Source organism: Phocoena phocoena, chromosome 12 (genome assembly GCF_963924675.1).
Source record: "Phocoena phocoena chromosome 12, mPhoPho1.1, whole genome shotgun sequence".
NCBI lineage: Eukaryota > Metazoa > Chordata > Mammalia > Artiodactyla > Phocoenidae > Phocoena > Phocoena phocoena.
Genome location: NC_089230.1, coordinates 31242790 through 31265396, shown reverse-complemented (window position 1 = coordinate 31265396; position 22607 = coordinate 31242790). Strand labels below are relative to the sequence as shown.

Sequence of the window (22607 nt, the reverse complement as noted above, 5' to 3'; positions counted from 1 at the left end):
AGAATAATGTGCTTGTTTAGCATGATAAAAGATTCCAAGTGCATTTATCTCATAAAAGGAAAAATGAAAGGTTTTCAGGGTGTTCATTTGAACATTACTCTTTCTCTTATTATGACCGTCATGTTCCCCAAAAGATGGAGAGTATATGCCCTGTGTTTCTGCTCCTTGTGGGGATTCTGTTCAGTTGCTGGTATCTTCGGGCCTTTTTCTAAACTGTTCTGCTTTTGCACTTCTAACCACCACAGTCAGATGGGCATCCCAGCAGCCTGCTGACCCTTCCCCGTAATGGCTGGACTAAGCTGTCTTCAGAGACATCAGCACACCTTAGCCACACATCATTTAGAACTAAGCAAAGACAAGCTTTTCTCCCCAGCCAGAATGTCTGAATCACAGCCCCACTCCCTAGAGGGCCCTCAGAGCCTCTTGTCGCACACCCTGCCTCTGTGCAGGCCCTCAGGCACAAATCCTCATACTTCTCCCCTCTCACCTCTCTTTTTACCTTTTCCATTGTCCCGTATAGGGACAAATTGTTTTTCCTTCTACCCTCCTAGATTCTCCCCCAGGGACCCTGTAGACTTAGACTGACAACAGATTAACAAGGGAAAAGCAAAGGTTTAGTAATGTGTCCAGTACACATCACATGGGTGAAACCTCAATGAAGAGTAACTCACGGGGGTGGCTAGAATGTGGGCTCATATAGCATCTTAACAGAAGAATAATAAATTTGTAGAGAAGTGACAAGACAAAGGAAAAGGGTTTTAAGCTTTCAGGGCGGGCAGACTGGGGGGGGCCTCTAATGGAGTAAGGTTTGTGTGTATAGGTCCGCCTTGGCCATACAAATTCCCCAGGAGAGGGGGCTTTTGGCAGTCCTCGTTTTTCACAAGTGTCTGCTTTTGGTCAGACAAGGGAAGCTCTGGGAAAGTTTCTTTTTGCATCTATTGATTCTCTTTGTCTCTAGCTCAAAATATGTCTTATGCCCAAGTGGCACATTTTGGGGTGGCATATTCCCTATATCTTTTATTTTACTTGATTTTCAATCAAACACTTAAATGGATTTACTTTATGCTGGATATTATTCTAATCATCTTACAAATGTTAACCCTTTCAGTCTTAACAACTATGTGAGACAGGGATGATTGTCATCACCCCCGTTTTACAGTTGGGAATCTGAGGCACAAAGAGGCTAAATAATTTGTTAGTAAGTGGTAAAGCCAGGACGCAAATCCAGGCAGTCTGGCTCCATATTCTTTGTTCCTTTTTTTTTTTTAACATCTTTGTTGGAGTATAATTGCTTTAAAATGGTGTGCTAGTTTCTGCTGTATAAAAAAGTGAAAAAAAAAAAAAAAAAAAAAAAAGTGAATCAGCTATACATATACATATATCCCCATATCTCCACCCTCTTGCGTCTCCCTCCCACCCTCCCTATCCCACCCCTCTAGGTGGTCACAAAGCACCGAGCTGATCTCCCTGTGCTATGAGGCTGCTTCCCACTAGCTATCTATTTTACATTTGGTAGTGTATATATGTCCATGCCACTCTGTCACTTCGTCCCAGCTTACCCTTCTCCCCTTCCCGTGTCCTCAGGTCCATTCCCTATGTCTGTGTCTTTTTTCCTGTCCTGCCCCTAAGTTCTTCAGAACCCTTTTTTTTTTTTAGATTCCATATATATGTGTTAGCATACGGTATTTGTTTTTCTCTTTCTGACTTAATTCACTCTGTATGAGAGACTTGAGGTCCATCCACCTCACTACAAATAACTCAGTTTCGTTCCTTCTTATGGCTGAGCAATATTCCATTGTATATGTGTGCCACATCTTCTTTATCCATTCATCTGTCAGTGGAAACTTAGGTTGCTTCCATGTCCTGGCTGTTGTAAATAGAGCTGCAATGAACATTGTGGTAAAAGACTCTTTGAATTATGGTTTTCTCAGGGTATATGCCCAGTAGTGGGATTGCTGGGTCCTCTGGTAGTTCTATTTTTAGTGTTTTAAGGAAACTCCATACCGTTCTCCATAGTGACTGTATCAATTTACATTCCCACTAACAGCACAACAGGGTTCCCTTTTCTTCACACCCTCTCCAGCATTTATTGTTTGTAAATTTTTTGATGATGGCCATTCTGACCGGTGTGAGGTGACACCTCATTGTAGTTTTTTTAAAAAAATTAATTAATTAATTAATTTTTGGCTGCATTGGGTCTTTATTGCTGCACACGGGCTTTTTCTAGTTGCAGTGAGCGGGGGCTACTCTTTGCTGCGGTGTGTGGGCTTCGCATTGTGGCGGCTTCTCTTACTGCGGAACACGGGCTCCAGGCGTGGCGCGCGGGCTTCGGTAGTTGTGGCATGCGGGCTCAGTAGCTGTGGCTCACGGGCTCTAGAGCGCAGACTCAGTAACTGTGGCTCACGGGCTTAGTTGCTCCACGGCATGTGGGATCTTCCTGGACCAGGGCTTGAACCCACGACCCCTGCATTGGCAGGTGGATTCTTAACCACTGTGCCACCAGGAAATTCCTCATTGTAGTTTTGATTTGTATTTCTCTAATGATTAGTGACATTGAGCATCCTTTCATGTGTTTGTTGGCAATCTGTAAATCTTCTTTGGAGAAATGTCTATTTAGATCTTCTCCCCATTTTTGGATTGGGTTCTTTGTGTTTTTGATATTGAGCTGCATGAGCTGCCTGTATATTTTGGAGATTAATCCTCTGTCAGCTGCTTCACTTGCAAATATTTTTTCCCATTCTGAGGGTTGTCTTTTTATCTTGTTTATGGTTTCCTTTGCTGTGCAAAAGCTTTTAAGTTTCATTAGGTCCCATTTGTTTATTTTTGTTTTTATTTCCATTTCTCTAGGAGGTGGGTCTAAAAGGATCTTGCTGTGATTTATGTCATAGAGTGTTCTGCCTGTGTTTTCCATTACGAGTTTTATAGTGGGCTTCCCTGGTGGCGCAGTGGTTGAGAGTCTGCCTGCTGATGCAGGGGACACGGGTTCGTGCCCCGGTCCGGGAAGATACTACATGCTGCGGAGCAGCTGGGCCCATGAGCCACGGCTGCTGAGCCTGTGCATCCGGAGCCTGTGCTCCACAATGAGAGAGGCCACAACAGTGAGAGGCCTGCGTACTGCAAAAAAACAAAAACAAAAAACAACAGAAAAGAGTTTTATAGTGTCTGGCCTTGCAGTTAGGTCTTTAATCCATGTTGAGTTTATTTTTGTGTATGGTGTTAGGGAGTGTTCTAATTTCATTCTTTTATATGTAGCTGTCCAGTTTTCCCAGCACCACTTATTGAAGAGGCTGTTTTCTCCATTGTATATTCTTGCCTCCTTTAAAAACAGTAAGGTGACCGTATGTTTGTTGGTTTATCTCTGGTCTTTCTATCCTGTTGCATTGATCTATATTTCTGTTTTTGTGCCAGTACCATACTGTCTTGATTACTGTAGCTTCGTAGTATAGTCTGAAGTCAGGGAGCCTGATTCCTCCAGCTCTGTTTTTCTTTCTCAAGATTGCTTTGGCTATTTGTGGTCCTTTGTGTTTCCATACAAGTTGTGAAATGTTTTTTTCTCGTTCTGTAAAAAATGCCACTGGTAGTTTGATAGGAATTGCATTGAATCTGTAGATTGCTTTGGGTAGTATATTCATTTTCACAGTGTTGATTCTTCCAGTCCAAGAACATGGTATATCTCTCCATCTGTTTGTATCATCTTTAATTTCTTTCATCAGTGTCTTACAGTTTTCTGCATACAGGTCTTTTGTCTCCTTAGGTAGGTTTATTCCTAGGTATTTTATTCTTTTTATTGCAGAGGTAAATGGGAGTGTTTCCTTAATTTCTCTTTCAGATTTTTCATCATTAGTGTATGCAAGAGATTTCTGTGCATTAATTTTATATCCCGCTACTTTACCAAATTCATTGATTAGCTCTAGTAGTTTTCTGGTAGTATCTTTGGGATTCTCTATGTATAGTATCATGTCATCTGCAAACAGTGACAGTTTTACTTCTTTTCTGATTTGGATTCCTTTTATTTCTTTTTGTTCTCTGATTGCTGTGGCTAAAACTTCCAAAACTATGTTGAATAATAGTGGTGAGAGTGGGCAGCCTTGGCTTGTTCCTGATCTTAGTGGAAGTGGTTTCAGTTTTTCACCATTGAGAACGTTGTTGGCTGTGGGTTTGTCATATATGGCCTTTATTATGTTGAGGTAAGTTCCCTCTATGCCTACTTTCTGGAAAGTGTTTATCATAAATAGGTGTTGAATTTTGTCGAAAGCTTTTTCTGCATCTATTGAGTTTATCGTATGGTTTTTCTCCTTCAATTTGTTAATATGGTTTATCACATTTATTGATTTGCATATACTGAAGAATCCTTGCATTCCTGGGATAAACCCCACTTGATCATGGTGTATGATCCTTTTAATGAGCTGTGGATTCTGTTTGCTAGTATTTTGTTGAGGATTTTTGCATCTATGTTCATCATAGTTTTCTTTTTTTGAGGCATCTTTGTCCATTTTTGGTATCAGGGTGATGGTGGCCTTGCAGAGTGAGTTTGGGAGTGTTCCTCCCTCTGCTGTGTTTTGGAAGAGTTTGAGAAGGATAGGTGTTAGCTCTTCTCTAAATGTTTGATAGAATTCGCCTGTGAAGCCTGGGTCCTGGGCTTTTGTTTGTTGGAAGATTTTTAATCACAGTTTCAACTTCAGTGCTTGTGATTGGCCTGTTTATATTTTCTATTTCTTCCTGGTTCAGTCTTGGGAGGTTGTGCTTTACTAAGAATTTGTCCATTTCTTCCAGGTTGTCCGTTTTCTTGGCATAGAGTTGCTTGTTGTAATCTCTCATGATCCTTTGCATTTCTGCAGTGTCAGTTGTTACTTCTCTTTTTTCATTTCTAGTTCTATTGATTTGAGTCTTCTCCCTTTTTTTCTTGATGAGTCTGGCTAAAGGTTTATCAATTTTGTTTATCTTCTCAAAGAGCCAGCTTTTAGTTTTATTGATCTTTGCTATTGTTTCCTTCATTTCTTTTTTTAATTTAACTTATTTATTTTTGGCTGCATGGGGTCTTCATTGCTGTGTGCAGGATTTCTCTAGTTGCGGTAAGTGGGGTCCACTCCTTCTTGCGGTGCATGGGCTTCTCATGGCAATGGCTTCTCTTGTTGTGGAGCACCGGCTCTAGGCACGTGGGCTCTAGTAGTTGTGGCTCCCGGGCTCAGTAGTTGTTGCTCACAGGCTCGGTAATTATGGCACATGGGCTTAGTTGCTCTGCGGCATGTGGGATCTTCCTGGATCAGGGCTCGAACCCGTGTCCCTTGCATTGGCATGTGGATTCTTAACCACTGCACCGCCAGGGAAGTCCCCCCTTCATTTCTTTTTCATTTATTTCTGATCTGATCTGTATGATTTCTTTCCTTCTGCTAACTTTGGGGTTTTTTTGTTCTTCTTTCTCTAATTGCTTTAGATGTAAGGTTAGGTTGTTTATTTGAGATGTTACTTGTTTCTTGAGGTAGGATTGTATTGCTGTACAGTTCCTTCTTAGAACTGCTTTTGCTGTATCCCATAGGTTTTGGGTCATCGTGTTTTCATTGTCATTTGTTTCTAGGTATTTTTTGAATTCCTCTTTGATTTCTTCAGTGATCTGTTGGTTGTTTAGTACTGTAGATTTTAGCCTCCATGTGTTTGTATTTTTTACAGATTTTTTTCCTGTAATTGATGTCTAGTCTCATAGCCTTGTGGTCAGAAAAGGTACTTGATATGATTTCAGTTTTCTTAAATTAACCAAGGCTTGATTTGTCACCCAAGATATTATCTGTCCTGGAGAAGGTTCCATGAGCACTTGAGAAGAAAGTATATTCTGTTGCTTTTGGATGGAATGTCCTATAAATATCAGTTAAGTCCATCTTGTTTAATATGTCATTTAAAGCTTGTGTTTCCTTATTTATTTTCATTTTGGATGATCTGTCCATTGGTGAAAGTGGGGTCTTAAAGTCCCCTACTATGATTGTGTTACTGTCCATTTCCCCCTTTATGGCTGTTAGCAGTTGCCTTAAGTATTGAGGTGCTCCTGTTTTGGGTGCATAAATATTTACAATTGTTATATCTTTTTCTTGGATTGATCCCTTGATCATTATGTAGTGTCCTTCTTTGTCTCTTGTGATAGTGTTTATTTTAAAGTCTGTTTTGTCACTCCAGCTTTCTTTTGATTTCCATTGGCATGGAATATCTTTTTCCATACCCTCACTTTCAGTCTGTATGTGGCCCTAGGTTTGACGTCGGCCTCCTGTAGACAGCATATATATGGGTCTTGTTTTAGTATCCATTCAACCAGTCTATGTCTTTTGGTTGGAGCATTTAATCCATTTACATTTAAGGTAGTTATTGATATGTGTGTTCCTATTACCATTTTCTTAATTGTTTTGGGTTTGTTATTGTAGGTCTTTTCCTTCTCTTGTGTTTCCTGCCTAGAGAAGTTCCTTTAGGAGTTGTTGTAAAGTTGATTTGGTGGCGCTGAATTCTCTTAGCTTTTGCTTATCTGTAAAGGTTTTAATTTCTCCATTGAATCTGAATGAGATCCTTGCTGAGCAGAGTAATCTTGGTTGTAGGTTTTTCCCTTTCATCACTTTAAATTTGTCCTGCCAGTCCCTTCTGGCTTGCAGAGTTGCTGCTGAAAGATCAGCTGTTAACCTTATGGGGATTCCCTTGTACGTTATTTGTTGCTTTTCCTTTGCTGCTTTTAATATTTTTTCTTTGTATTTAATTTTTGATAGTTTGATTAATATGTGTCTTGGCATGTTTCTCCTTGAATTTATCCTGTATGGGACTCTCTGTGCTTCCTGGACTTGATTGACTATTTCCTTTCCCGTATTAGGGAAGTTTTCAACTACAGTCTCTTTAAATATTTTCTCAGTTCCTTTTTTTTCTCTTCTTCTGGGACCCCTATTATTTGAATGTTGGTGCGTTTAATGTTGTCCCCGAGGTCTCTGAAACTGTCGTCAATTCTTTTCATTTTTTTTTTCATTATTCTGCTGTGCAGTGGTTATTTCCAGTATTTTATCCTCCAGGTCACTTATCCATTCTTCTGCCTCAGTTATTCTGCTATTGATTCCTTCTAGAGAGTTTTAAATTTCATTTATTGTGTTGTTCATCATTGTTTGTTTGCTCTTCTTCTAGGTCCTTGTTAACGTTTCGTGTATTTCCTCCATTCTGTTTTTAAGATTTTGGATCATCTTTGCTATCATTACTCTGAATTCTTTTTCAGGTAGACTATTTCCTCTTCATTTGTTTGGTCTGGTGAGATTTACCTTGCTCCTTCATCTGCTGTGTATTTCTCTGTCTTCTCATTTTGCTTAGCTTACTGTGTTTGGTGTCTCCTTTCTGCAGGTTGCAGGTTCGTAGTTCCCTTTGTTTTTGGTGTCTGTCCCCAGTGGGTAAGTTTGTTTCAGTGGGTTGTGTAGGCTTCCTCTTGGAGGGGACTGGTGCCTGTGTTCTGGTGGATGAGGCTGGATCTTGTCTTTCTGGAGGGCAGGACCACGTCTGGTGTTGTGTTTTGGGGTGTCTGTGAACTTATTATGATTTTAGGCAGCCTCTCTGCTAATGGGTGGGGTTGTGTTCCTGTCTTGCTAGCTGTTTGGCATAGAATGTCCAGCACTGTAGCTTGCTGGTCGTTGAGTGGAGCTGGGTCTTAGCATTGAGATGGAGATCTCTGGGAGAGCTTTCGCTGTTTGATATTACATGGGGCCAGGAGGTCTCTGGTGGACCAATGTCCTGAACTCTTCTCTCCCACCTCAGAGACTCAGGCCTAACCCTCTGCTGGAGTACCAAGACTCTGTCAGCCACCCAGAAAAGCTAGAAGATGCTGAGGTTGTATAGAATATTCCTTGCAGCTCCTTTTTTTTGGAAACCTTTTGATCTGCACTCTACTTCTCCCTCCTTCTCTACTGTCTTCTCACAAATAACCTGGACTTTCCACCAGGGATGTTGAAGAGAAGACACATGGATCTACGTAGATCTCAGCGTATGATTTTCTTACTTTGCTTGGCAGAGAAATTTCATCTCTTCACTTCAGGGAAGCACTTTACGGCTTCTCTTTGGCGTATCTGAATTGCCAGTGTCACTCCTCTGGCACTTTGAGGCCATTATTAAGTAAAATTAGGGTCACTTGAACATAAGCACTGCAGTATCGTGAGGTGTGAAGTGACAAACCTGTGTTCTTTTTTTAACGGTATTATTTATTGTGACGTATGTGTGATATACAGTCTACATAAAGAAGAATATTTGATACAGAATAAATGCCCAGTTAAGAAATGTTAGCTACCATTATCATTGTCATGAAACAGTCTCCGAAAGCATTACTTTTACTGGTTGTGTAATATTTGCTTGCATTATAATTTATTTTACTATTCCCCTCTTGTTAGATTTTTTAAAATTGAGCTATAATTGATTTATAACATTATATTTGTTTCTGGGGTTCAACATAATGATTTGATATTTGTATGTACTGCAAAATGATCACCACAATAAATCTAGTTAACATCCGTCAGCACACATAGTTATAAAATTTTTTTTCTTGTGATGAGAATGTTCAAGATTTACTCTTTTAACAGCCTTCAAATATGCAAGACAGTATTATTAAGTATGGGCAGCATGGTGTACATTACATCCCCAGGACTTATTTTTTTAATAAGTGGCAGTTTGCATCTTTTGACCTCCTTCACCCATCTTGCCACTCCCACCAGATCCTGTGTTCATAATCACTATGCTGGTCTGTTACACTGTAAATGAACAACAGGACTCCTAACCAGTGTCTGGGAGCACCCCCTGTACCTTCCAGCCTAAGCTGAAGCCCGGCTCCAGTCCGAGATCATAGCTTCCTTGGTGCACCAAATGCCTCACACCACGGGACCCAGAAACGTCACCCACTTTCTCTTAGTTGTTTCTTGCTTTGTCCCTGTTTTGCCCTCACACAAAAGCCTTTTTTTTATTGGTGGTTCGTGGTGTCAGGTTTTGTTACCCTCTACCTCTCCTTTCTGCTGTTGTCTGAATATTTCCTCTTGGGCATTGAGGGCTTTGTTCGCTCTCTTGCTGCAGCCCTGTGAGCACAGCCGTCCAACCATCCTGGCTCACAGTGAGCTGTGGGGTCCGTCAGAGCTGATTGCCGGCCTGCTCCCTGACCCACAACGCAGCCTGTGACCAGCTGAGTGACTTTAAGCAATCTATCTAATTCCTTACTTAATTTCCTTATTTGTAAAACAAATGTAATAGAAACTATTCTCAAAACAAAATGAGATAATATACATGAAGTGCTTTGGTATAGTGTTTGGCACATGTACAGTGTTAGATGATAGCTATTATCATTAGTAATAATAATAATAATAATAATAACAATTACCCCCCCCCCCACTACTACCATTACAACTGTTCCTTTTCTTGAAATCCCTTGACTTCTTTGACAGTAGCCTCGTATACTCTGCTCCAGCAGTTTGTAAGCATAGTGAAATCTTTGACTCTTCATCTGCCAGAATGACTCTGAGTATAGCTGGGTATAGCTGTCTATCACAACTTTCCAGACTCCTTGCTATGGCCCACGGTATCCTTGTGTTCTGGTGTCCTGCTGAGGTCTCCTGTCTTAACCTGCTTCTCTCTTCTCCCTCAGTATGCTCCAGTTACACTTCTTCTTTTCAGGTATGGGAAGGAATTGAATAAATACAAAAAATAAAAAGTTAAAAATAGATAAAATTGTATTACTTAGGATTATAAATGTATTGTCTCTTTATTATTCATTTTGATGTTCTTTTATACAGCTAAGTCTCCTTGTGTTTAAAATATACATTAAGAAATTGTTCTTCAGACAATTTGCTTCTTTATAAATATGAGGTGAATTATATTATTTAGGGAGCATTCGTAGATGACTTTTGAAGGATATCTGATGTATTTGCTATGTGCTTTTCTATTTAGCGCTTGAAAGAATGTCTTTGGTACTAGGAGGAATTGAACAATTTATTAACATATTCATAAGTTTCTCTTCCAGAACATGAGTTAACATAGATGAAAAATGACATGTGGTTTTTACACTAGCAAGAATTTTTCTGATCTCAAGAATGATATTTCTATAACCATTACCCAGTATTCTGGCTGAGCAATAGATTATACTTATAGATTATATTAGGAATATAGAGTCAGTCCTAAGAAATAACTTTCCCAAATGAAGGTGACATTTGTTCCCCATATTTCTATGTACCTAGAGAATATACTCTGCTGGAACAACACAGTAATAAAAATGAAATGTGCTTTGTGACAAATTATTTAAACCGGTATTGTGGATAGATATCCATCATCAAAGAGTTCAGGCCCAGTGAATAATGAGAACTGTTGGATCAAAATTTGATGTAACTGAAGCCAGTAAATCAGAAAATGTTGTTTCTTTAGAATCAATTTATAATAATACTGATATAGCAAATTAAATAATATGTAAAAACAAATGTAGATAGTAATGAACATTACAAATACCTACTATTTTGATTTCTGTTAACAAAGCTCCTTTCCTTATATCTCTTGTATTTTCTGATAATTCTAAACTTTGTCTTTCTCCTTCTTGTGCTAAAATCTGTCCCATGAGACTATAAACTCCATAAAAGCAGGGACTGTTTGCTGTCTTCAGGACATATTGTACCTGGCACATAGGAGAACTGCTCAGTAAATAACTTAACAAATGAATTTTACCTTTGACACTTTCTAGCCATTTCTATTTTGGGGGTTGGTATGAACACGTTGCTAAGTTGCCATCCGAAGCTCTTCTATGTGATAATTCTTCAAATACTTGAACACTTAGAAGATAAGTCCTAATCTCTTTAGTCAAATTTTAGGGATTTAGTAAGTTAGTCCATTATGGTATATGTTAAACCATCAGACGTTGCCAATATTTGACTGTTTTTGAGCAATAAAAATGACAGTTTTATAATATTCAGCTTAATGTTTTGATATTAGATGTGTTTAAAACAGGTGAGAACATGCCGAAATAAAGAAGTTTAAAGCTGGGCTATGATAGGGTAGTTGAGAAAAGATATACCTGTTTGTGCTTATATGAACTAAAAGGTGATAAGTTCATTGTAACAGTACAGGCAGACTTCATTTTATTGCTCTTTGCTTTATTGTGTTTGACAGATAACTGCTTTTTTTTTTTTTTTTTTTAACAAATTGAAGGTAACCCTATATAGAGCAAGTCTATCAGTGACATTTTTCTAACAACATTTGCTCATTTAGTGTTTCTATGTCACATTTTGGTAATTCTTGCAATATTTCAAACTTTTCTGTGATTATTATATTTTTTATGGCGATCTGTGGTCAGTGATCTTCGGGGTGCCATGAACCGTGCACATATAAGACGGCCAACTTAATAAATGTGTGTCTTCCGACTGCTCCACTGACTGTCCGTTTCCCCATCTCTCGCCCACTCTTTGGACCTCTCTATTCCTTGAGACACAATAATACTGAAATTAGGCCAGTTAGTAACCCTACAACGGCCTCTAAGTGTTCAAGTGAAAGGAAGAGTTCATCAATGCATCAAACTTCACTGGTGTCTTATTTTAAGGCACTGCCGCAGCCTTCCCAGCCCTCAGCAGCCATCACCCTGATCAGTCAGTCGCCGTTGACATTGAGGCAAGACCCTCCACCAGCCAAAAAAATTAGTATTCACTGAAGGCTCAGATGATGGTTAGAATTTTTGAGCAATAAAGTACATTGTTTTTTAGGTGTAATGCTATTGCACATTGAATAGACTACAGTATAGTGTAAATATGACTTTTTATGTCCCCCCCCAAATTTGTGTGACTTGCTTTATTGTGATATTCTGCTTTATTGTGGTGGTCTGGAACTGAACCCTCAGAATCTCTGAGGCATGACTGTAATTGGTACGAATACAGTCTTCTTTAAACATGCATATGCTGGATTGTTGTCTTTTTGTTTAGGTTGCCTAGTATCTAAACTCTTCCGCACTCTCTCTCATGTCAGATATGTGCTTTCACAGACTTTTCTTTTTGGTGTTACGTGATCTTGCTTTGGCCCAGACTTTGAGTCAGAAGCTAGCAACCTGAGCAAAAAAGGACTGTGCAGAATCCATTGTGGGGATAGGTTGTGTCATCAGTGTCTAAAGCAGGTGACAGTTCTTGCCCTTTGTGTGTGCGCATGGCTTCAGTAGTGCCGGCTGGGAGAGGTGGTGGCATCCCCAGACCTGTTATCCACTGTTGGATCCAATGTTGGGCATCTTGGCTTCCTAGCCTTCCAGGCTGCGACTCTAGTCCTCTCAGTGTTATTATAGAAATTCCTTTCCTGCCTAACTCAACCAAAGTGCTCATCTGTTGCTTACAACTAAGAACTAGCGTTTTTTTGGTATTTTAATGGTCTACTGCTTAACCTTTTTTATTACCATAGAAGAGAGAGGAAAAATCATGGTGGCAGTGACTCACAGTGAATGGCTTTAGGACATGCCCCAAATTTACAAACCGATCAAAACATCACATTTAGCACATACTAGCACTTGGTAGATATTACAGAAGTAAAATAACAAAGGGAGATTTTTGAAAATGTGGTGGGATAATATTTTGAGATACCAAGTTTTTATCTGTGTGTCTCTTGTATTCCTACTTTAATGCCTAGCCCCCCATCCAAGCAGTGGCACCTCGTGCTCAGAAGAGAGAGAATACTGCAGAAAAAATAGAGAAAGGGCTTTGGGGTTTCAACAACAAAGGATAATGGTGTTTTTCCTGCCCTGATGCTAGGGAAGATTCCCTAGTTTGGGTGAAGGAGAGAGTCAGAGGCTAAGCTAGAGTGTGAATTCTTTTTTTTTTTTTGGCGGTACGCAGGCCTTTCACTGATGTGGCCTCTCCCGTTGTGGAGCACAGGCTCCAGATGCGCAGGCTCAGCGGCCATGGCTCATGGGCCTAGCCGCTCCGTGGCGTGTGGGATCTTCCCGGACCGGGGCACGAACCCGTGTCCCCTGCATCGGTAGGCAGAGTCTCAACCACTGCGCCACCAGGGAAGCCCTAGAGTGTGAATTCTTGCCGCTCCATCATCCCCTGAATGAAGCAACAGAAACACCCTAAGTCTGAGAGCAAGAGTGACCTGTGTTCTGTTTCTGAGACGTGTCCATAGAGGTAGCAAAGACAGAGTGGCAGTGGAAGTGAAGAGAGGATGGTCTTGTGTGATGGATGGCTGTACAGTATTCTCACCAGTTCCACCTTTGCCCTAGGGAGCTCTGCTTTTTCTGTGTGCTCAAGAGTAGTGGAAGGGGGCTTCCCTGGTGGCGCAGTGGTTAAGAACCTGCCTGCTAATGCAGAGGACACGGGTCCAAGCCCTGGTCTGGGAAGATCCCACATGCTGCAGAGCAACTAAACCCGTGTGCCACAACTACTGAGCCTGCGCGCTAGAGCCCGTGAGCCACAACTACTGAGCCCGTGTGCCGCAACTACTGAAGCCTGCACACCTAGAGCCTGTGCTCTGCAACAAGAGAAGCCACCGCAATGAGAAGCCCACACACCACAACGAAGAGTAGCCCCCGCTTGCCGCAACTAGAGAGAGCCCGCACGCAGCAAGGAAGACCAAACACAGCCAATAAATAATAAATTAAAAAAAAAAAAAAAAGGAGTAGTGGAAGGGTGGTAAGGGGCCTCAGCTCCATTGAGTTTATGAGTTTGTGAGCAATAGAATGAAATCTTGTGTACCTGCGAGGGCACAGAAATTACAGAGAGTCATTGTATAGGGGAACAAGGGAGGATGCAACTTCAAAAGCCAAGTCTGGTACATGTCTCAGGAGATGCCAGATGGTGACCCAAGACCCCAGTGCCCCCCCTCCCCCATCTTAAACACAGTGACATTCCATTTAGCTGTCTTTCCTTCAACTAATACATTTCCAGGGAAAGAGAAGAACACTTTCAATCTCCTGAGACTCAGTTGCTCTCACCAGGAAGACATGTATATTTCAGTTGAAATATAGATGAGTAAAGAAAGTTACTATCATACATAAATTTCCCTTGCTTAAAACCCCCAGAATTTCCCACCAACCTTAGAATACAATCCAAAGCTTTTGCCGTGCCTCGTAAGGGCCCCTGCCCACTTCTCTAAACCCCCTTCCTACCTCTTCCCCGATCCCCCGCTCATCCTGTTCCGGTTATCCTACCCTTTTTACTGCTTTTGGACCTACTAACCACTTTTCACCATGGAAGCTGTTCCTTCTGCCATGAGCACCCTCGCTCCAGATACACACGTGATTCTCTTCTAGACCTCATCCAGGTGGCTTCTCAAATGTCTCATCTTTGGAACAGGATTCCCAGACCACCTTCTCTGAAATAACAACCCCTTTTCTTCCACATCACTTTGTATGCCCCTACTGCTTTATTTTTCTTTGTGTCACTTGTTGATACCCCGCATTGTGTATTTATTTGTTTGTGGCACCCAGTATAGTTGGATGCTCCCTGAGGACTGGGGATTTATTTTGTCCATTGTGTCCCCGGCACCCAGAACATTACCTGGCGTATCTTTTATTTTTAAGGACACATTTCCTTGAAACATTAGGTAATCTTTCACTAGGCTCATGGTTTTAATTGTTAGAAAAATTAGGACATACTTAACATTGATGAGAATTAGCTGAACTTAAAAGGGACAGTTTCGGGCTTCCCTGGTGGCGCAGTGGTTGAGAGTCCGCCTGCCGAGGCAGGGGACACGGGTTCGTGCCCCAGTCCGGGAAGATCCCACATGCCGCGGAACGGCTGGACCCGTGAGCCATGGCCGCTGAGCCTGCGCGTCTGGAGCCTGTGCTCCACAACAGGAGAGGCCACAACAGTGAGAGGCCCGTGTACCAAAAAAAAAAAAAAAAAAAAAGGGACAGTTTCTCACTGAATCTTTATTTATTTATTTATTTTTATATCTTTATTGGAGTATAATTGCTTCACAGTGTTGTGTTAGTTTCTGTTGTACAACAAAGTGAATCAGCTATAAGTATACATTTATATATACATCCCCACATCGCCTCCCTCTTGAGCCTCCCTCCCACCCTCCCTATCCCACCCCTCTAGGTGGTCACAAAGCAGCGAGCCGATCTCCTTGTGCTATGCGGCAGCTTCCCACTAGCTATCTATTTTACATTTGGTAGTGTACATATGTCCATGTCACTGTCTCACTTTGTCCCAGCTTACCGTTCCCCATTTGTGTTCTCAAGTCCCTTCTCCACGTCTGCGTCTTTATTCCTGCCCTGCCACTAGGTTCATCAGTGCCGTTTTTTTAGATTCCATATATGTGCGTTAGCATACTGTATTTGTTTTTCTCTTTCTGACTTACTTCACTCTGTATGACAGACTCTAGGTCCATCCACCTCATTACAAATAACTCAGTTTCATTCCTTTTTATGGCTGAGTAATATTCCATTGTATATATGTGCCACCTCTTCTTTATTCATCTTTTGATGGCCATTTAGGTTGCTTCCATGTCCTGGCAATTGTAAATAGTGCTGCAGTGAACATTGTGGTACATGTCTCTTTTTGAATTATGGTTTTCTCAGGGTATATCCCCAGTAGTGGGATTGCTGGGTCATATGGTAGTTCTATTTTTAGTTTATTAAGGAACCTCCATACCGTTCTCCATAGTGGCTGTATCAATTTACATTCCCACCAACAGTGCAAGAGGGTTCCCTTTTCTCCACACTCTCTCCAGCATTTATTGTTTGTAGATTTTTTGATTATGGCCATTCTGACCAGTGTGAGGTGATACCTCATGATGGTTTTGATTTGTATTTCTCTAATGATTCGTCACTGAACATTTAGATTGAATGTAGGGACTTCCCTGGTGGTCCAGCTGTTAGAACTCTGCGCTCCCAATGCAGGGGGCCTGGGTTCGATCCCACATGCTGCAACTAAAGATCCTGAATGCCACAACTAAGACCCAGCACAGCCAAATAAATAAATAAATAAATTTAAAAAATAGATTGAATATAGTCTTATTTGAGATTCAAAGATGTATTCTGTGTCCTATATTTTACCAGTTTCTATTTTTTTTTTTTTTTGACATTATTGGTGGGATTATTGCTACTGAAGGGACCCTGTATAAGTTTTTTGATCATTGCTTTTCAAACTTTCTTTTTGGTAAGGATTGGGATCCTTTAAAAAAAATGAAATGGTACTCAGAAGTTCAGTGTGTAAAACAGGGGAACTTCTCGGACTGAAACCAATGTGTGTGGGCATGGTGGAAGGCGGCAGAACCCCCTGCCTTCCTCTTCCTCATTGAATTGTTGAGGCAGCTTCTGTGCCCTTCCTTACTCCCAGGGCTCAAGCTGGGGTTTCAGCCAGCTTGAAGATGACAAGGGTAGAAGTTAGGGCACGTGGATCACAGTTCCTTCTTAACTGCTAACAAGGAGTGTGACCTTGAACATCTTATGTTTCAGTTTTCTTATCTTTACAATTGACTTATATATTAGCCCTGATTTTAAGGGGAAAAGACCAAATGAAAAGTTGTTTACCAAAGGTCTTTGAAAGGGATGGATTCTTCACATGTGTGGCAAAGGACTCTCTCCTCTTTGTGCATTCTGCTATGATGCTTGTGCCCTCGTAGCAATGTTATATTGCCAACGTATTGTCAGTTCGTTACTGTGCTTCTTATTTTTAAACCTTTTATTCAAAAGTAATACGTGCTCATTGTAATCCTTCAAACAATATAAATATGTATAAAGAAAACATTACTGTTCTCTTCTGCCTCTATTCAATCTCAACCTCCATTCTAAGGTATTCTATACTATTTTGCTATGCTAATAAAAACATAAATATCTAGCATTTATTTTCTTTCTTTCTCTCTCTTTTAAACCATGAAATTATGTTATGGATATAGTAACCATGCAACTTGCCTGTTTTTGCTTAATAGATATCATGGATGTCTTTTCAGGCCAATATATGTAGCTCTAATTCATTCTTTTCATTATGATAGTTCTTAGTATGGCCCTATGGTAATTTAACAACCATTTCTTTATTGATGAAGGTTATTTCCAGTTTGTGATAATTCAAACAATGCTAAGTATCTTCTATATAGAATCTTATGTATTGGTACTTTTATTTATTTTTGTGTATTTTCTTAATATTGGAATTACTGGTTCAAAATGCTTGTATAGCTTAAATTTCAATAGTTAACTGCCCAGATTATTTTCCATTGTGGTTGTGGTATAGCTCTCATTCCCTAACAGCCATTAGTTCTTCAAGTATCTTCTCTTATCTCTTTCTCTCTTGCCTCTTTTTCAGGGACTCCACTTATACATGTATTTGGCAACCTAAGTTGCCTCACAGCTTACTGATGTTCTGTTCCTTTTTTTTTTTTTCTTATTTCTTTTTCTTCTCTGTTTTATTTTGGGTGGTTTTTATTGTTACGTCTTCAAGTTCACTAATTTTTTGTTCTGCAGTGTCTAATCTGTTCTTAATTCCATCCAGTTTATTTTTCTCAGACCTTACAGTTTTAATCTCTATAAATTTAATTTGGGTCTTTTTTTTTATAGTTTGCATGTCTGAACTTAACTTTCTGAACAGAAAGAATACAGTTATAATAACTACTTTGAAGCCCTTATCTGCTAATTCTAACATCTCTGTTAGTTCTGGGTCACTTTTGATGAATTAAGTTATCTTCTCATTGTGGCTCATATTTTCCTGTTTATATGCCTGGTCTTTTTTTTTTTTTTTTTTTTTTTCCCGTACGCGGGCCTCTCACTCTTGTGGCCTCTCCTGTGGCGGAGCACAGGCTGTGGACGCGCAGGCTCAGCGGCCATGGCTCACGGGCCCAGCCGCTCTGCGGCATGTGGGATCTTCCCGGACTGGGGCACGAACCCGCGTCCCCTGCATCGGCAGGTGTACTCTCAACCACTGCCCCACCAGGGAAGCCCCCTGGTCATTTTTGATTAGATATCAGGCATTATAAATTTTACCTTGTTGGGTGTTGGATAATTTGTTGTACTCTAATTATTCTTGGGCTTGGTTCTGGGACATAATTAAATTACTTGGAAATAGGTTTTTCCTTTGGCGTTTTGCTTCTAAGTTTTGTTAGGTGGGACTAGAGCAGTACCAGGCCAGAGCTAATTTTTCCTCTCCACTGAGGCAAGACCCTTAGATTACTCTGCCCAGTGTCCCATGAATCTTGAGGTTTTCCAGTCTGGCTGATGGGAAAAGAATTCCTAACCCTGGGTGACAGCTGGGCATGTTCTCTCTAATCCTTTGGAGTGTGTTTTCCAGCCTCTGGTAGTTTGCTCACACACATGTGCTGGTCAGTGGCTTAGCTGAATCCACTAGGGGGACCCTTTGCGGATCTCTGCAGTTTTCTCTCTGCAGGACTCACCTCTCTGGCACTCTGTCCCATGAGCTCCAGATGCCTTGGTCTTTTCTACTCTCTGCTCTCTTTTCTGAACCTAGTGTGATGACTGGGCTCCATCTGGGTTTCTCTTCCTTGAGCAGAGACCTAGACACCCAGGGACGTAAGCTGGACAATTGTAGGGCTTACCTTGTCTGTTTCTCATCTCTGAGGGATCACCGACCTTCACTGCCTGGTGTACAGTGTCTTGCAAACCATTGTTTCGTATACTTCGTCCTTTTTTTTGGTTGTTTTAGATGGGAGGGTAAATCCGATCCCTGTTATTCTATCTTGGTTAGAAGCAGAAGTTTTAGATATGAGGGTTTACAGATAAGCTAGTCCTTTTTTATACATATGGACTCCACTGGGATATTGTGTGAAATCTGCATCATATCAGCCAAGAGCTATTTTATTTATTAAATGTTTCCTTGTCAAATTGTGGCTTTTGTGTGCTTTACCGAAAGTTTGACATCACTGCAGGTTTAACTGTCATAATGTGTTTGTTATCATACATGTTGTGTTTTTTCCTCTCTTAAAAAAATCTCAAACCGGTTTATAATCATCCTTATAAGATAATTTGTTATCTTTTGGAATGCCATTTTTATGATTAAAGACTGCCATGTGTTATAGTTGCATTTTTAAAAAATTTTAATTTTATTGGAGAATAGTTGGTTTACAATGTTGTGTTAGTTTCAGGTGTACAGCAAAGTGATTCAGTTATACATATACATATATCCACTCTTTTTTAGATTCTTGTCTCATATGGTTATCATATGGTAACATTTTTGTGCTTTTTATTTTCTTCAGATGCTGCAAAAAGGACATTTCAAGAAAAAGGTATCTTGGCAGGAGAAAGCAGACCTTTTAAGCCTCATTTGACCTTCATGAAATTGTCCAAAGCACCATGGCTCCGGAAGAAGGTCAGTGGACATTTTTCCTATAAGCCCTGCTTTGTTAGCCACACCAGCCCTGAGCATGGTTGGGGCATGAGGGACATTTGTAGTGCTTTTCGGCACCCCTGCCACTATTGCTCCTGGAATTCCAAGTCAGTCTGGTTCCAGTTCCCAAGGATGCTGAGTTGTCTCAAGAGCCTCCATGGAGGCCATGGCAGCTGTCCCCTCCTTTGCCACCGTGGCTGTTAGCTTCACACTCTGACCATCACTTACCGTTGCTTCATCGGTTGCCACATCTGCTTCGTCCCTGGAAAAGCCTTGGGGGCGGTGCTGGAGTTGTATTTCGCTGCGTTCCTTGCTTCTGGTTGTTGGCAGCCTGCTGTGCTCAGAGCTTTCTCCACTGGCCTGCATACACTGATGCTGCTTCCTGAGGCTGGGTTCTCCAAGGTGGGACAGGCTCCGCCCTGCCCCCCTTTTACATAGCTCTTTCAAGGTTTCCAAAAAGCCACCTTGCTCTTTCATCAGTTGTCTCCATCGAGGGTGTGGAACAAGTGTTCCAGGGACTGGGTAAGAGGGTAACAGAAGGGCGCCCCACTCCCCAGCTCAGTACTTAAAAGTACTTCTCCCTGAGAATGGTCAGCAGTGCCACAGCCAGGGGACATGTCTTTTGACTTCCCCTATCTCAGGGTGACTTTCTGCCCTCCTAGGCCACTGCCTCCTCTCTCAGAGGTTGGAGTGACTTTGGACTTTTCTCTGGAGTCACGAGCAGTTCGCTTGGAATCCTAAGGGCACCCTTCCTTTTTTTTTCCCATTTCAGCCTAGGGAGGTTCTCATGCAAATTAAGACATCTGCTGACCTGCTCTGAGGTACCAGAGTTTTGGAGATGGGCATGCAGATTAGTAATCGTTCCTGCTCTCCATGACTCTTGGCTGCAGTTAAGACTGATTTGCAGCTCTATAAATGAAGGTCATGTTTATTAGTAAGTAGATCTTTTTTCTGAATTCAACAGTTTGTATTTGATGTCTCTGTGCTCAGAAAGTCTTTTTGGTCCTGCAAAAACATGTGTTTGGGTGGTTGACCATCCTGTGGTTATGAGTTTTCTACAGACTACTGTAAAAAATCCCCCCCCCCCACCAATATCTTGCATGTTTTTTTTTTTTAACAGCTATGCCCAAATTAAATAATAACTATATTAGGTACCATTCCAGAATATTTAGGTAAAATCATTTGTGTAAATCATAGATTTGGGAATCAGGAACGATAACAACTGACAAAACCTGTAGACTGACAGTTTGCTTTTTTTACTCATTATCTTCCTTGTTTTGCTTTCAAATGGATTGTCCTCTTCCCAATGGTATCAAACTTAATCACAGAATGACAAATCAGTGGTGAAGGTAATACCCACATTTCAAAATGTTTCTGTCTTGATAATATTAACTTTGAAATGAGAGCACCCAAGGACGTTTATCAAAGGGATGTTTAAATTAACTCTAGAATTTGTATTTCAACGTTTCAGACTGCATGCATTTTAAATGATTTCTTGGCAGTTGATTTCACAGAATCTGCTCCTTTACTTTATAGAAAAGGGATCTGAGACTTAGAAGTTAAGTGACTGAAATGAGATCACATCGTCCTCAGTTGCAGAGCCCCGTCCAGAATCCCTCTTACCTCATTCTCAGTCTCATCTTCTTCCCTCCCACTTGCCAAGTCCTGTCCATCCAGTTTCATTTCTCTATGTGGGGAGCTCCTTGGTCCGAATCCTACTAATTCAACAACTGTTTATCAAGTGCCTACTATGTGTCAGACACTGGGTGCTGGGCATAGAGTGATGATCAAAATAGAAACAGTCCCTGCTTGAAGACTCTATAAAATCTAAATCAGGTTGCGTTTTGTTTTGATTAGAATGTTAATCTTTGGAAAATAAACTAAGATCTTACGGTCTTTCAGAAAGCCAAATAAGAATATTTGCCTTTAATTTGTGGAATCAGTCTGTTCCTATTTACTATTATGATGGTTAGTGTTTCTGAATGCTTAAGAAAATACGTCTTAAACTTTGGCATTCATGAGTCACCTGGTGTACTTGTTGAAGCTGCAGATTTCCATTCTCTAAGTTCAGATCTGGAATTGGACCTAAGACCTTGGCTTTCATTCAGTAAGTGTGACAGGGCTTCTGATCCAGATGGTCTGAAGAGTAGTATACTTTGAGATGTACAGGCTTAAAATAGCCAGTATTTTCTCTTTTTTTGTTTTTCATCTTTTTCGGAGTATAATTGCTTTATAATGTTGTGTTAGTTTCTGATGTACAACAAAGTGAATCAGCTATATGTATACATATATCCCCATATCCCCTCCCTCTTTAGCCTCCCTCCCTCCCACCCTCCCTAGGTCGTCACAAAGCATCGAGCTGATCTCCCTATGCTATGCAGAGCCAGTATTTTCTTTATGCAGCAAATCAGTGGGTCCACTGCAGAAGTTAAAAACCAATATGAAAAGGTGGCATACACATCAGTAGATTTTTATTATGCTTTGTGGTTTGGAATGTAGATTATCTTAAAATATGTGACTCTTTAGTTTAACCTGTTTTTTACATTTCCAGCTGTCTGTTTTCCTCTCTCAGCACTAATTCTCTTCTAGGTTTTCATTCTGGGTCTACTCATTTACAAGGGTGAGACAGACCATTGATAAAGTCAATAGTGGAATGTATTACCAGCATTCAGTTTACTTAAGATTGATAATGAAATAAAAGAGGAGGGAGAGAGAGAGGGGTGTGGAATACTTTTTTTCACTCATATTAGGAAGTTTGTCTCATTTCAAGTACTTGTTATTTTAAAAGTTATTTTAATTACAGAAGTGCTAGATTAATATATGCTCACTGTAAAAAATCCAAATATTGATACATACAAACCTACAGATCGAAAGATACATTTTTTCCCTCATCACCAATCTCCCACTCCCTTCCTCCCAATATAATTTCTCTCTCTTAGGTACCACTACTAGTATATCCTCCTGACCTTTTCCTATACACTACCAACATATATAGAAACTCTTCTTCAAATTTCTCGATATGGAACTTCCTCTGCTACAGCATGGTATTCTGGTTCCCAAGCTAGAGAACTAAGTTCTCTAACATAAGACTTTTGGATAATTATATATTTTTCTAACACCAGGAGGCATTTAGTCAATGTGTTAATTTTACATCTTCTTAGTTTCATAGAATTCTAGTGGAATATATCACGTAAGAGAGTATTAAAAGTAGTTTATTTATTTTTTTGGCTGTGCCATGTGGCTTACGGGATCTTAGTTCCTTGACCAGGGATTCAACCCACGCCCTCAGCTGTGAAAGCATGGAGTCCTAACCACTGGACCACCAGGGAATTC

General features: G+C 40.6%; 1 protein-coding gene across 5 annotated transcripts in view; it reads left to right on the top strand.

The window, feature by feature from the left end:
* The window catches only part of AKAP7 (A-kinase anchoring protein 7), a 139399-nt gene that overhangs the window by 45306 nt on the left and 71486 nt on the right, over nucleotides 1-22607 (top strand). For all 5 annotated transcript variants that reach the window (XM_065888879.1, XM_065888876.1, XM_065888880.1 and 2 more), the window contains one exon: nucleotides 19144-19256. In XM_065888879.1, the coding sequence (XP_065744951.1) occupies nucleotides 19144-19256 (113 nt within the window). The remainder of the gene's footprint in view (nucleotides 1-19143; nucleotides 19257-22607) is intronic.